Genomic DNA, 11,699 nt, shown 5'->3' with positions numbered 1-11,699 from the left:
TATTAGCCCAAACCCAAAAATTCTTGTCACCAAATCTCAAATTATTTTTATATCTTTTGATAGGGTTCCATAATGCATAATATTGCATGCCCTGATTAATCATGGTTCCCCTGCTGAATAATTATACATACACCAGATCTCTTATTACTCTTATTAAAGCAGATGCATGTCGATATAACTTCTCCATCTTCTACGCTTGATTCAATAAGTAAAATAATGTTTTCTTATCAGGGTTGTATGTGGTTAAAACACATCTTTTGTGTGCTACCGTTTTCTCGGCCATGTCTCTCGCGTTAAAGAGATGTTAAATCCGAATGACACCAACCTGCTAAGACAACTAAACACATAGTTGAGGATAAAAACGTTTATTGTAAAAACTTTATACAAATGTCCTGACAGTGTTCTACAAAGAGCAGTACCATGACCAGTAACACAACATAAGGAATGAAACACGACCGGTTAAGAAACAATGGAAGTCTATCACATCTCTGTGCAATTCAAGTGTTTGCATTATTCGCTTATATCGTAAATGGGTAGGGTGGGCAAGAAGACGTTTTCAGATCTGAAATACATGTTCAAAATACAGCCAAACTATATTCATGATGCAAGAGCAATAGGAAATTGGAGATCACATCAAAACAGCAAAAGATTGACGAGAACAAATAACCAAAGTTGATTGGCTTGGAGTGCAAGCATTTTTATGTATTTCAATTCTAGTGGGTGCATTATATTTCCGCATCGCTCTGTATGTCTGACTGTGTCGGTTGTTTGTAACTTATATCTGGTATTATGTTAATACTGTAAATGATGTTCGACTTGTGTCTAGACTGAAAGAGAGGTAGGCCTACATGAAGAACCAAAGTAAAATTCTGGAATATTTCCAAAATCAAAACAACAATATGCAGCCTCCTCAGAAGCAACCTCAACACATGGAATGTTGTCAATGACTTTTTAGCAGAAACAGAAGTGAAGTCAGTTTATCACATTGTTATGGACTAGTGTATCGACGGTTTTGTGTTGACTATATTCATGATTCCATGCCATCTTTCGCAGTCACATTTTTCCTGGACTCTGATTTGGAGTCTTCATCCTCCAGGAGCGATAAATCTAATGCAGGCAACGGAATTCTCCAGAACTGGAAATAGTTAAAACTGATGTCTTCGCTGTCGTCGTTATTTACCTAATTGATGGCAAAAAAGATTTGATAAGATACATGATCAAAGTATCACAGCTAATGCACTCAAATACTATTACCACCACTCCGACTCTTTGGTGACACCTAGTGGATTATTTATGCTATTGCACCGGCCTCGGTGCACAATGGTTTTACGCCGTTGTTCTAAACAACGAACCGCAAGTTACATGTGTGAACTTACTTTAGCAACTTTTATAACGGTCTTCTGAGGCACATCCTCATCATCCCGAGCACGTTTCTTGGCAATTTTCCGCGTGGGAGACGTCGGCCGATTTTGGAGGCTACTAGAACTGTCGGCCATTGCACTGTTTAATGCGTGATTGCCTGGATCATCCGTTGCAGGTTTGCGATTAAGAACCAATTCCTGCACGTCTGCCTCTTCAGGGGAATAGGGTCTCTTTCTGCAGCGGCTTCCCAGGAGAGCTTGCAGCGATGGCGGATCAACTGGCCCAGATGTAGCGCTGCCTTTCAGTTGCATGTCTAGACTACAAAGTGAACCATAACACGTCTTAGAAGGAACTCCGCCAAACAATGCGTCTTCTGCGCGCCTTTTAGTCATGAAGGCTGTGTTCGGTGAATCACAAATCGAGGCTATCTCAAAGTATTGTGCTACTGTTATCTTGCCGCCACCGATGTCGCATGTATGTTACCAATAAGGAAACGAGTAACGTCTCAATGACCAATGGGAGGGCTGAGATCTGCTAGCCCCGCCCACATGGCAGCTCCACGCGGGCCTTTATATACTCTAACGTCGGTAACTCGCAATGCATCTTATTGTCAAATGAAACAACGATCACCTGTTAACCCACATAAACCTTGCCAGGTGAACAATCTGAACGGGTTATCCTGAACACAAATTCAAGAAACGAAAGAGAATCTATATGCGGTTTGCATCATTTTTTTTTATGTTTATTGCAAAGTCATAGTAGAAAATACAATTAGTACTGATAATGGTGTCCAATCATACAAAAGTTTAAAACAACTCCGTATCCCTATGACAGGGCTGTGGTGATATTTCTCTGGATTCAGTGAAAAAATAAATACCTTAATACGTAAATGAGATGCACAAGTCACAATCAGTCCAAATACATCAACACAAATGCGCACAAAAATAATTCAACATCGGATTAAAAATTGAAGTGAAGCCAAAAGTCCAGGAGATTTCCACTGGCAAATTTGTGATTTTTTTAAAAACTCACCAAGTTAATGCAACTGCTCAGTCCAAAAATCAGTCGTATTAAGTCTTTTTACATGTCATTGAAAGACAACTCAAGGATATCTGGGCTGGAGTAGGGAGCAGGACTTATGATGAATGTTTAGTCAAACGAAAGGCAAACAAAACAGGTTTTCCCCTCCGGAAGAAAGGAGTTTGGCAGGTGATGTGTCAATTTGTCCCTCTTTTGAGGTACTGTGTGGATAAAAAATCAAACTGAATGAAAATCACATGATGGTGTCCATACTCCCATGATCGTTTTGTTTTAGCGATCCTCAAATACATTTATTTGACCCCAATGCTGCTTTAAGTCGGCAGCTCTGGCGGTGGCGGTCATGTTTGTGAGTGTGTGCGATCGTTGTGTATGTGTGTGTGCGGTCGTTGTGTGTGTGTGCGGTCGTTGTGGGTGTGTGCGGTCGTTGTTTGTGTGTGCGGTCGTTGTGTGTGTGTGCAGTCATTGTGTGTGTGTGTGTGTGTGTGTGTGCAGTTGTTGCCTGTGTGTGTGTGTGTGTGGCCGTGTCACGTCAGCCCGCCCTCGCGCCGCGGGGACTTAGCACACGGCGGCGCGATGCATGCTTCATCGTCTTCCTCGCGGTCGCCGTTGGCGTCGTACTCGCGGCCGCCGTTGGCGTCTTCCTCGCGGCCGCCGTTGGCGTCGTCCTCGCGGCCGCCGTTGGCGTCTTCCTCGCGGCCGCCGTTGGCGTCTTCCTCGCGGCCGCCGTTGGCATACACCTGGGCCGGCTTGCGCGCCACAAAGAAGACGCAGTCGTAGACGTATCTCAGCATGGAGCGGTCGTTCTCCGTGTATGTCGTCTTCACAGACTCCCTCTCCACCTGACAGGAGGGAAAACCATTTATATAAAACACTCTCTGATGGTGAACTTGATTGCAAATGATAAAATTGCAAATTATTATATGGATTTTTAAAATAATATTGGATAATAAAAAGGACAAGAAAGCAATATTGATGTTAAATTGTTGATGGTTCTTTATAAAAGGGTCATTAGAATTCAAAGAGAGATCAAAGAATCCCAAGTTAATGAAGCTGTAATCACCTCTAGCTGGAAGCCATACTTAACGATAGCCGCCCTGATGTCCTCGTAGCTCAGTTCGATGGACAGCTCGTTGGCCATGTTCTCAAAGTGGTACAGCAATGGCCCTGTTAAAACACAGAAAACAAGCAGGAATGATTTACACAATCAATCGGACAGACTGTAGCACATGGCTCCCTTTAGAAGTCTGGATTGGTCGACCTGGAATAGTACTCTTAGAACGTGCTGAGGTTTACAGGCCTGTAGCTTCTCATGGAGGGACTCACCTAAGTTGATCCAGACCCCTCCAGGCTTGAGAACCTTCCATATGGTCTCCAAATAGTCCAGCACATTGTGAGCGGTGTCTATAAAAAAGCAGGTTGCCACACAATCCCAAGAATCTGAGGGGCAAATAGAGAGAGTCAGAAGCTTAAACTCTTGATGCAAAGGTAAACACACCGTTCTAATACGCTCAATGCTTTTTTTTTATTGCACTGAGTGGCACATAGCATAAGATGTGTGTGGGACTCGACCACATTCGCCCTTCATTTCTCACCAGGTTCTGTGTACACCTCGCAGAAATCCCCTGCTACCATGGAGAAGTCTGAGGTAATGGGTAGGCTCTGGGGGTCAATGTCAGGGAAGCTGACGGATCGAGTCTGGTCAGATGACCTCTTGTTGTTGCTAAACTGGTGGATCCAGGGGTAAAGGGTAAGAGAGTTCACCTTCTCGCACCTGAAGTGAGCGTCCCACAGGTAAGAGGGCGGGGGTGGATGGCAGTGGCAGTAAGAAGATCACAAGCAAAGTCGTTCTAAGCAAATGATATGTCGAACAGATGTTCAGTTAGGACATAGAAAAAAGACATGGTTCTCAATGGAGCTAAAATGTACAAAACAAAACAATCAGCATGGCAATAAATGGCATTGTGCTTTAAGAAATTGTAGAAGTAAGAGTTGTTAGCAGTAGGGCCACTGGCAACATAACCAGAACATGGCCATTATTTAGAATGAATCCAAATCTTTAAGAGAAAAAAAGGTGCTCCATAGATAGTTATACAAGGTATTAATTCTTTTTTTCTAATGAAACAGGTTCTGTGTTGAAAGTAACATACATTTTGCATGAAAAATAAGTGTGAATGCTAGCTGATAACAACAAATGGCATTTTTCCACCAGACTATAGTGGCCCAGCTCTACACGGCTCGACAGTTTACCTCCAGGGGGCAGACCAGCGCTGCTTGGATTTGCATTCCCATTACAACCGGGCTTCCCGCTTTACAGGGAGGACGTGCTTGTCTTGAGTCATGACATCATATTACATATATATTTTAGCCTAATGTAATATCTGATTGATTATTTTATTAGACAATGCATATATTTGTGCTGTTTCAGACTTGCGATATCCGCGATGGAGTTCATTTTGATGGTCAAAATTGACACTTTTTTAAGAGCACAGTTAATTGTTATTATAGGTCCTAGAGCTAACAGCAGCCAGAGCTGCATCACCCCGGCATGCTCGGTGGCGGGCCATGCTCACTTTGCCCCCCTGAGATAGGTCATCTCGCGAGTGGACCATCGCGGTTAAACTGGTAGTGGAAACGCAAATCAGCGCTGCACGGCAGCACTAGGTACGGCCAAAAGTTCTGATGGAAAAACGCCACAAAAGGGGTCTTTTGTAACTAGAAAATACATAAATATACTCTAGAATATATGTCATAAACTGTACTGTATATTTCACAGAGTATGTTGTAAGTATAACCTGAGTGTAAACTCGTACCTATTCAGCACATAGTTTGAGGAGAACAACATAAAGAAGCTCCACTCATTTCCCTGGCACATGTAGCCCAGACGGGCTATCTCCCAGGCCAGACGGCCGAGCCCGGCGCCGGGAACCAGCACACTTAGCTTGGACACATCACTGACACACAGAGAACACAGAGGAAAAGGATTGGGTTACTGTCATCCCCCGTGGCAAGCATTGGGACAGTATTTCATCATTCATTTAGAGGAATGACCTTTTCTAATCAAAATGATAGGCACTCACAGGTTTACTTCGGAGGGCATTGGTCTTACAACAATTAACCCTGACAGTAAATTGAACGTGAAATAGCTTATCGTTTTAGATATTGAAGCATTCACAACACTGTCATTTTATATGAAACATTGGTTTGACTTTGCACAGTGAAAATATGAAGAATAATTGTTCAGGATGTGCGCGACTCTCTCACTATTGGTCACTGGGGAAAAGGCTCTGGATCTCCTTGATGATTGGCAGGTAGCAGGTGTCCCTCTCTGCCTGGCCCACTTCACTCCAGTCCCGAACAAACTGCTTGATGGTGGACTTAAGCTTATCCATATCAAAGATAGAGGCTGGACGCAGTTTTTTCAACTCCTCCTGGAGAATAAAGAGAGGGCGATATAAGGTCCCAAAACGTTTACATCTGTTGAGCTCCCAGAGCTCTTCAGGAGACTTTCGATCAACATACCATTAGCTGAATAATGTTTACAGAGTCTACTTTTAATATGGATTACAGATTACGGGTGCCTTCATATGCTTAAAATAGATCCAGAGGGAAAGCCCAACCTAGACTACAAATACTGTACAATTGTCTGCTCTTCCAGTCTGAAATTCCACCCTACCTCCTCACCGTACTCCATGTTCTCAAACATATCGATACAGTTGTGGACTATTGCATGGAGGACCTCCTGGTTGTGTTCCACACACTGGCTGATGTGCGTCAGGTTGGGAAGGACACTCGGCAGTAGGGACTGATGGTGCTGGGTTAAGCTCCGATACTGACGCTGAGCACGTTTCACCTGCTCGTGGACATGGATGCTGACACAAATGAACAAAAACAGCGCAAGGTATATGATTGACACATGAATTTTCTTCTCATGTAGGCTAGCAATGTTTACTATAGGTATTCCTTCTCTCCTATCTTCTCTCCTATAAGGGGGATCTACACTAGCTGGACAACAACTACATCACTAGGATAAAAAATAACTTCAAGGAACGTCATTTGGCCAAGTATATGCAGACACGTTTTGCATGGAAATATGGCAAATCGTTTAATGCAAATTTTGCTTTGTGATCACTAGTCATTTCTATAGAAAAGCGGTTTCTTAGATTGTACTGTGGTTAGCTATCCACAAGCGAATAAGAGGACGTAACGAACTTAGTGGCAATTCGCATTAAGGGCCCCATACATGAAAGGTCGAAATGTTATCTGATTGTATTTAATGGCGATAGACTGCCAATATTTTACCTCTACGGGCACCTTGGATAACCCTCTTTCTACTGGCATACTTTAGGTTTGAGACACTTTCTGTCAAGAAGTCTGTGAAGCATTAAAGGTTTTAGTCTTCTGAAGATATCGGACCGAAAGGAGGAGCCTCGTGATGCTGAAAGTACTCATGGTGGCCTGGGGCCAACATCAATTACCAGAGAATTGAGGGGGATACCTAACATTTATTACCAGAGGTCTGAGGCGGCTAGCCTCTATTACCAGAGGTTTGAGGCGGCTAGCCTCTATTACCAAAGGTTTGAGGCGGCAAGCCCCTATTTCAAGAGGTCTGAGGAGGGTAGCCTCTATTTCCAGAGGTCTGAGGAGGCTAGCCTCTAGTACCAGAGGTCTGAGGAGGCTAGCCTCTAGTACCAGAGGTCTGAGGCAGCTAGCCTCTAGTACCAGAGGTCTGAGGCGGCTAGCTTGCGTTGTGCTTCATGCGCTTTACTGTCCAGGCCTATTCCTACCTGTAGTATCTGAACGCATCGATTACTCTCCAGAAGTGCTGCCTCTCTAGCTTTCGTTCTTCCTCCGGAGAATATTTGATTCTTTCTTTGTTATAATTAGGTTCATCCTGGTCTCCCTCCGCTACTTCGTCCCTTGTTATTTCGGCCATGTTTGAAGAACACAGAACTATCCAATCGATAGACGAACATCATGCTTTGAAATGTTTCATCCAGGAAAAAGCAATCGAGCGATGCACCTTTTTAATGCTTTATTATCATCGGTTCTCATTCATTGCACACTTCCATCTCACATTCATGGTAAGCGTACAGCTTTCAAGTGACCTTTCTACAATTTAAAATGTGCGCTTCCGTGTATGTTTGTGACTGACTCAAGGTTACAATTAAAATGAACAGCACTTGGTTCAAACCAGGTGCTGAATAAACATGTTGTTGACAAAAACCTAATAGCTTCCAGATCAATACATTTCAATTGTAAAAACGTAATGCATTTCTTTATTTAGGGGAAAATTTCTATTAACAAGAAGGAAACCATGCATGCTTTTATTTTTACACACACGCACAAACACAAACACACGTACACAGACACACACACAAATATGGGTTGAAGGGGAGATGGGGCACTGTATAGGAGAGGTGGAAAGTTAGAATAATATGTTCAGAATGTAATGTTACATTTGAGATCATCTATTTCAATACTTCATATATGTAAGCCTATGTGTTATTGTATATTCCCTAAATATAGTCAATTTGTTTAATTTGACTGTCCTATCAAGTATTGTAAAGAGCAAGACTACACTTTGAGGTCTTTGAATAATGATTGGTAAATCCCTTCCAGCCTATTTAGGAGTTTGACCTGCCCCAACTAGAGCGAGGGATGTTCCCTTTCGAGAGTTCAGTAAAGAAAGTGAACTTTGGAATGTTGACTCTCGTTTTAATACTTACACAGGACTCCATATACTCATGTGTAATGAATGTTGCCTTATTGATGGACTGCATTGTTCCAAGAATGACTATGTTTACTCTGAATGATTAATTATCAATAATATAGAAAGTTAGCCTGAAAACTTGTCTCATTCATTTTCAGATCCAAGGCTGAAGTTCTTGGTTTAGTGTTATAATTTCCCCTTAGTTTTCCATGTTTGCCCCCATTATTTTTTAATTATTATTTTGAAGATGTATTGTGTTGTTTGACATGCATAACTTAATTAATAGTTATTATCTTGTCATTTGAATGTCTAATATATATCTAGTATTGTTTGTTTTACCCTCAAATCAATTATAAAAATGGCCCTGGAAATGGGACACTTACTGCCCTCCTCAGGGGCATTTTAATTTCTAAAGTTACTTTGCCACGTTCTCTGAGTTGGTGCTCAACTGTGCGTCGCAAGACTCATGATATCAACTAGAAAGGGAACATGCTATGATATATAATCCATCCCTCCTTATATTTGTTTTACCACACAAACACTCACACACAGTCAAACAAGTCACATATATCTTATTAATTTTAGAGTAATTATTTATCTTAGATGTTTGGGTTAACAATCTTTCCCATGAAGAAGATATTTCCATTGTTGGAGTCCGTGATGAGGACAATGAAAGGACGGTTGAACTTCAGGACAGGAATTTTGTGTACAGATCTGTAGTTCAGCTCTATCCCGGTGGCGGCTGCAGCGGAGGCCCCCGCCTCGTCCACGTCCAGCGTGGCTTGGTGCACCACCTTCAGAGGAACAGAGCAGCAGAGTGAGGGACAGAGCATCAGAGGGAGGCACAGTGAAAAACATGGACACTGGTTCACATGTCACAGTAAAAGTCAAGGCCTTCTATCGTCACCTTAGAGACCTCCAACCTGAAGTCTGAGATGCCGCTGAGATTTGCTGAAATACCGCTAAACATTTCCTGCATTCCCATTTCAGACAAAACGTTATTCAGGGAGTGAGACATCTTGATTGAGAACTTGGGAATGGATATATTGGTTTGTCTGGAGAAAACAGGGATATATAGTTACTTTCAAAGTCTGATCTCAAAAAATGCATTAATGGAAATCATGATTGTGAACAACTACAACAAATTGCTGTTGGGTTAATTGAGGTCCATTCACGATGGCCTGTGCTCTCCATTCTAACCCCTGCAGATATCGATTAGAAGCAATGTCGTTTCACATACTTCTGTCGCATCCACTTGAGCCATTTGTTGACGTGTTTCTGGCCGATGACTTCCTCCAGCTCAGCCAGGCCTTTATCAGGCAGGACCAGCAGCATGGAGCTCGACCCGTTGTACTGCAGCTGCAGGACTGACGTGGAACTCTCCTTGTCATAGTAAGTGTTGACTGACTCCTCCATATTCATCATCTGTACTGGAACCTGTCGGAAAACATTGATTCATATGGTTAATGTTTAATAATTGTCATTGGAGAGTGTTGTGTAAACATAAATCATAATTCAAACTATGTAAAAATGGGATATCCAACATTGATCACAGCTATGGGACGATTGCGACTAGAACAGTGTGCTGGAACCTGAGTCTGTTCGTCAACATTGAAAACGTCCTCCTTGGTGTCCATGGGGTCAAACGGTAACTCCCATGTACCTACATCACGTACATGGGTGGGAACAGACACAATCAGTTGACCACATCAATGAGACAGACGCATAGACCCTACCACTCAATTAAAACTTGCTTACCTTTGAAGTACATGTAGCTGACTAGATACATGAGTGTAGCAGGGTCCAGGTCTTCAACCAGCTTCTCAATCTTCCCGTTGGTCTTCTCCGCCACATACTTATTAATGGTGCTCACACTCTCTGCGGTGTTGCTGAGGTCGACAGTGAAGACGTCTGCAAGGTACTCCTGCTTCACCACCTCCATGTACTTGGCCCGCGGGCGGAAGGTTTCCTCCACAAACAGGGCCGTTCCTGCACGAAGGTCCTCTTGAGAGGTCCCATTAAACCCAGTGAGGAGTGTTTGGAAGGCCTTGTCTACATCAACCTGGGTCAATAAAGAGCTGTTGAAGCCCAGACCAGTAAAAATCTGCTGGTGTGTGTCCCCACGAGCCCCGACAGACAACGCAGCCAATGCAAGGGTAACACTTATTGGGGAGAAGAAAATGTTTTTGCCCTGCAAGTCTTTCTGAGCAGCTAATTTTTTGTACAACCGCATGGCAAAGTCTGTGTTGGCTGAAGACACCAGTTCGAGGGTACTAGTGCTGTGATCAGACTCGTTGTGGTGGTGGTGGTCATGACCATCTTCATGGGATTGATCGCCAAGATGATGACCTCTGCCCAAGCAGACCACAGCAAACAGGATCCAGATGCTCAAAGCAGCACGTATCATGGTGAACTTGGTGGAAAGATGATGGAAAGTTTGAAACCTTTGAGAGTAAACATAGACCCCTCGTGCATTTACTAAATCGTTTGTTAGTTTCAAAAGCTAAAAGGTTATAATTAAATGTGTTCAGAATCTTAAGTCACATTTGAGATCACATTTATGATGCCAAATAGTTGCATTTTGTTAGGGTTAGGCAGACAATGATCAGAAGGAGGTGCACACATGACCTAGATGTTAAAAAGTAATAAAAAACCATTATTGCCATTTTCATTATTAAATTGAATACACATTTGAGTCTTTAAATGGTGATTGGAGGATGGAAGATCACTCACCTTCCCGTTTTAGAAGCCTGTATGACTAGGCTACTACCCCAGCCACAGAGAGAGATGTTCCTTTTTAAGGAATGATCAGAGACATTGAACTTTTAAATGTTTGTTCACTGTGTTCTATTTACAGATGACTCCATATTTGCTCTGGGCCCCGTTTCTCATCGCACGAGCATCGTACAGTTTTCACACCGTTTCCCGAAAGCATCGTTGCGTAACGAACGTCGTGAAAACCCTCGTAGCTAACGAGGGCTCCATGGGTACTCGTAGGGTGCTAAGACCATCGTTACTATAGCCCTTAGTGGAGTCTCCAGCTGGACATTCCGTGGTATTGGATGGGTTTTATTAAAGGGGACATGTTATGAAAACAACACTTTTCCTGGGATTTGGGGTGTTGTTTTGGGTCTCTGTTGCTCCAACACGCATACAAACTTTAAAAAAAGTCTGTACATGATTTTTTGAGTGAGATATGCATTTCTGAAAGTACCCCGCCTACAGTTACCAAACGAGTATTACCTCCCACTTCCCTACTCCCCTCCAATCAGAGCATAGCTAAGATTTTGTGGACCAGCGGACGAGCAGCTCCGGCAGTGGGAACTCGGCGGCAGCCCTGCTCAGCTAAGCTCCGGGAGTACAATCCCTTTCTTTTCTCTTCCTCCGGAGGAGAAGACATGGAGGAGAAAGGGATTGTACTCCCGGAGCTGAGCTGCCGGAGAAGCCCTCCGGCTGCTCCGGCGGGTGTACTCCGGGAGCTGAACTGCCGCCGAAGCTGGCAGGTCCGGCTGGGGTAGGTCTCGGCGGCATTCCGGCAGCTCCGGTGCGGGGAGCTCGGCGGCAAGTCCGACAGCTCAGCTCCTGG

General features: G+C 43.4%; 3 protein-coding genes across 3 annotated transcripts; all 3 read right to left on the bottom strand.

The window, feature by feature from the left end:
- Nucleotides 1-349: 349 nt before the first annotated feature.
- On the bottom strand, nt 350-1,828 carry LOC307074204 (uncharacterized protein). The gene is made up of 2 exons (XM_079734230.1): nt 1,377-1,828; nt 350-1,180 (listed from the first exon to the last, which is right to left on the bottom strand). The coding sequence occupies exons 1-2, from the start codon at nt 1,752-1,754 to the stop codon at nt 1,028-1,030; spliced, it is 531 nt and encodes a 176-aa protein (XP_079590356.1). The 5' UTR covers nt 1,755-1,828; the 3' UTR covers nt 350-1,027.
- Nucleotides 1,829-2,108: 280 nt separating this feature from the next.
- On the bottom strand, nt 2,109-7,336 carry carnmt1 (carnosine N-methyltransferase 1; the record flags this gene model as incomplete). The annotated part of the gene is made up of 8 exons (XM_079739428.1): nt 2,109-3,242; nt 3,464-3,567; nt 3,727-3,840; nt 3,996-4,174; nt 5,214-5,354; nt 5,665-5,831; nt 6,077-6,272; nt 7,188-7,336. 8 exons carry the CDS (start codon nt 7,334-7,336, stop codon nt 2,928-2,930), a joined length of 1,365 nt encoding a protein of 454 aa, XP_079595554.1. The 3' UTR covers nt 2,109-2,927.
- Nucleotides 7,337-8,712: 1,376 nt separating this feature from the next.
- On the bottom strand, nt 8,713-10,523 carry LOC307078857 (serine protease inhibitor A3M-like; the record flags this gene model as incomplete). The annotated part of the gene is made up of 5 exons (XM_079740861.1): nt 9,872-10,523; nt 9,706-9,776; nt 9,354-9,550; nt 9,021-9,168; nt 8,713-8,907 (listed from the first exon to the last, which is right to left on the bottom strand). Exons 1-5 carry the CDS (start codon nt 10,518-10,520, stop codon nt 8,713-8,715), a joined length of 1,260 nt encoding a protein of 419 aa, XP_079596987.1. The 5' UTR covers nt 10,521-10,523.
- Between the last annotated feature and the right edge of the window lie 1,176 nt (nt 10,524-11,699).

Source organism: Pollachius pollachius, assembly GCF_949987615.1.
Source record: "Pollachius pollachius genome assembly, chromosome: 1".
Classification (NCBI taxonomy): Eukaryota; Metazoa; Chordata; class Actinopteri; order Gadiformes; family Gadidae; genus Pollachius; species Pollachius pollachius.
The sequence above is the reverse complement of the archived record's forward strand: the minus strand, read 5'-3'. Positions and strand labels throughout refer to the sequence as shown.

Bases quoted from the DNA above. Each gene is read 5' to 3' on its own strand.
- LOC307074204 (XM_079734230.1), bottom strand. From the start codon at position 1,754: ATGACTAAAAGGCGCGCAGAAGACGCATTGTTTGGCGGAGTTCCTTCT. The intron at 1,181-1,376 runs GTAAGTTCACAC...GCCATCAATTAG, and splicing joins CCGTTATAAAAGTTGCTAAA to GTAAATAACGACGACAGCGA.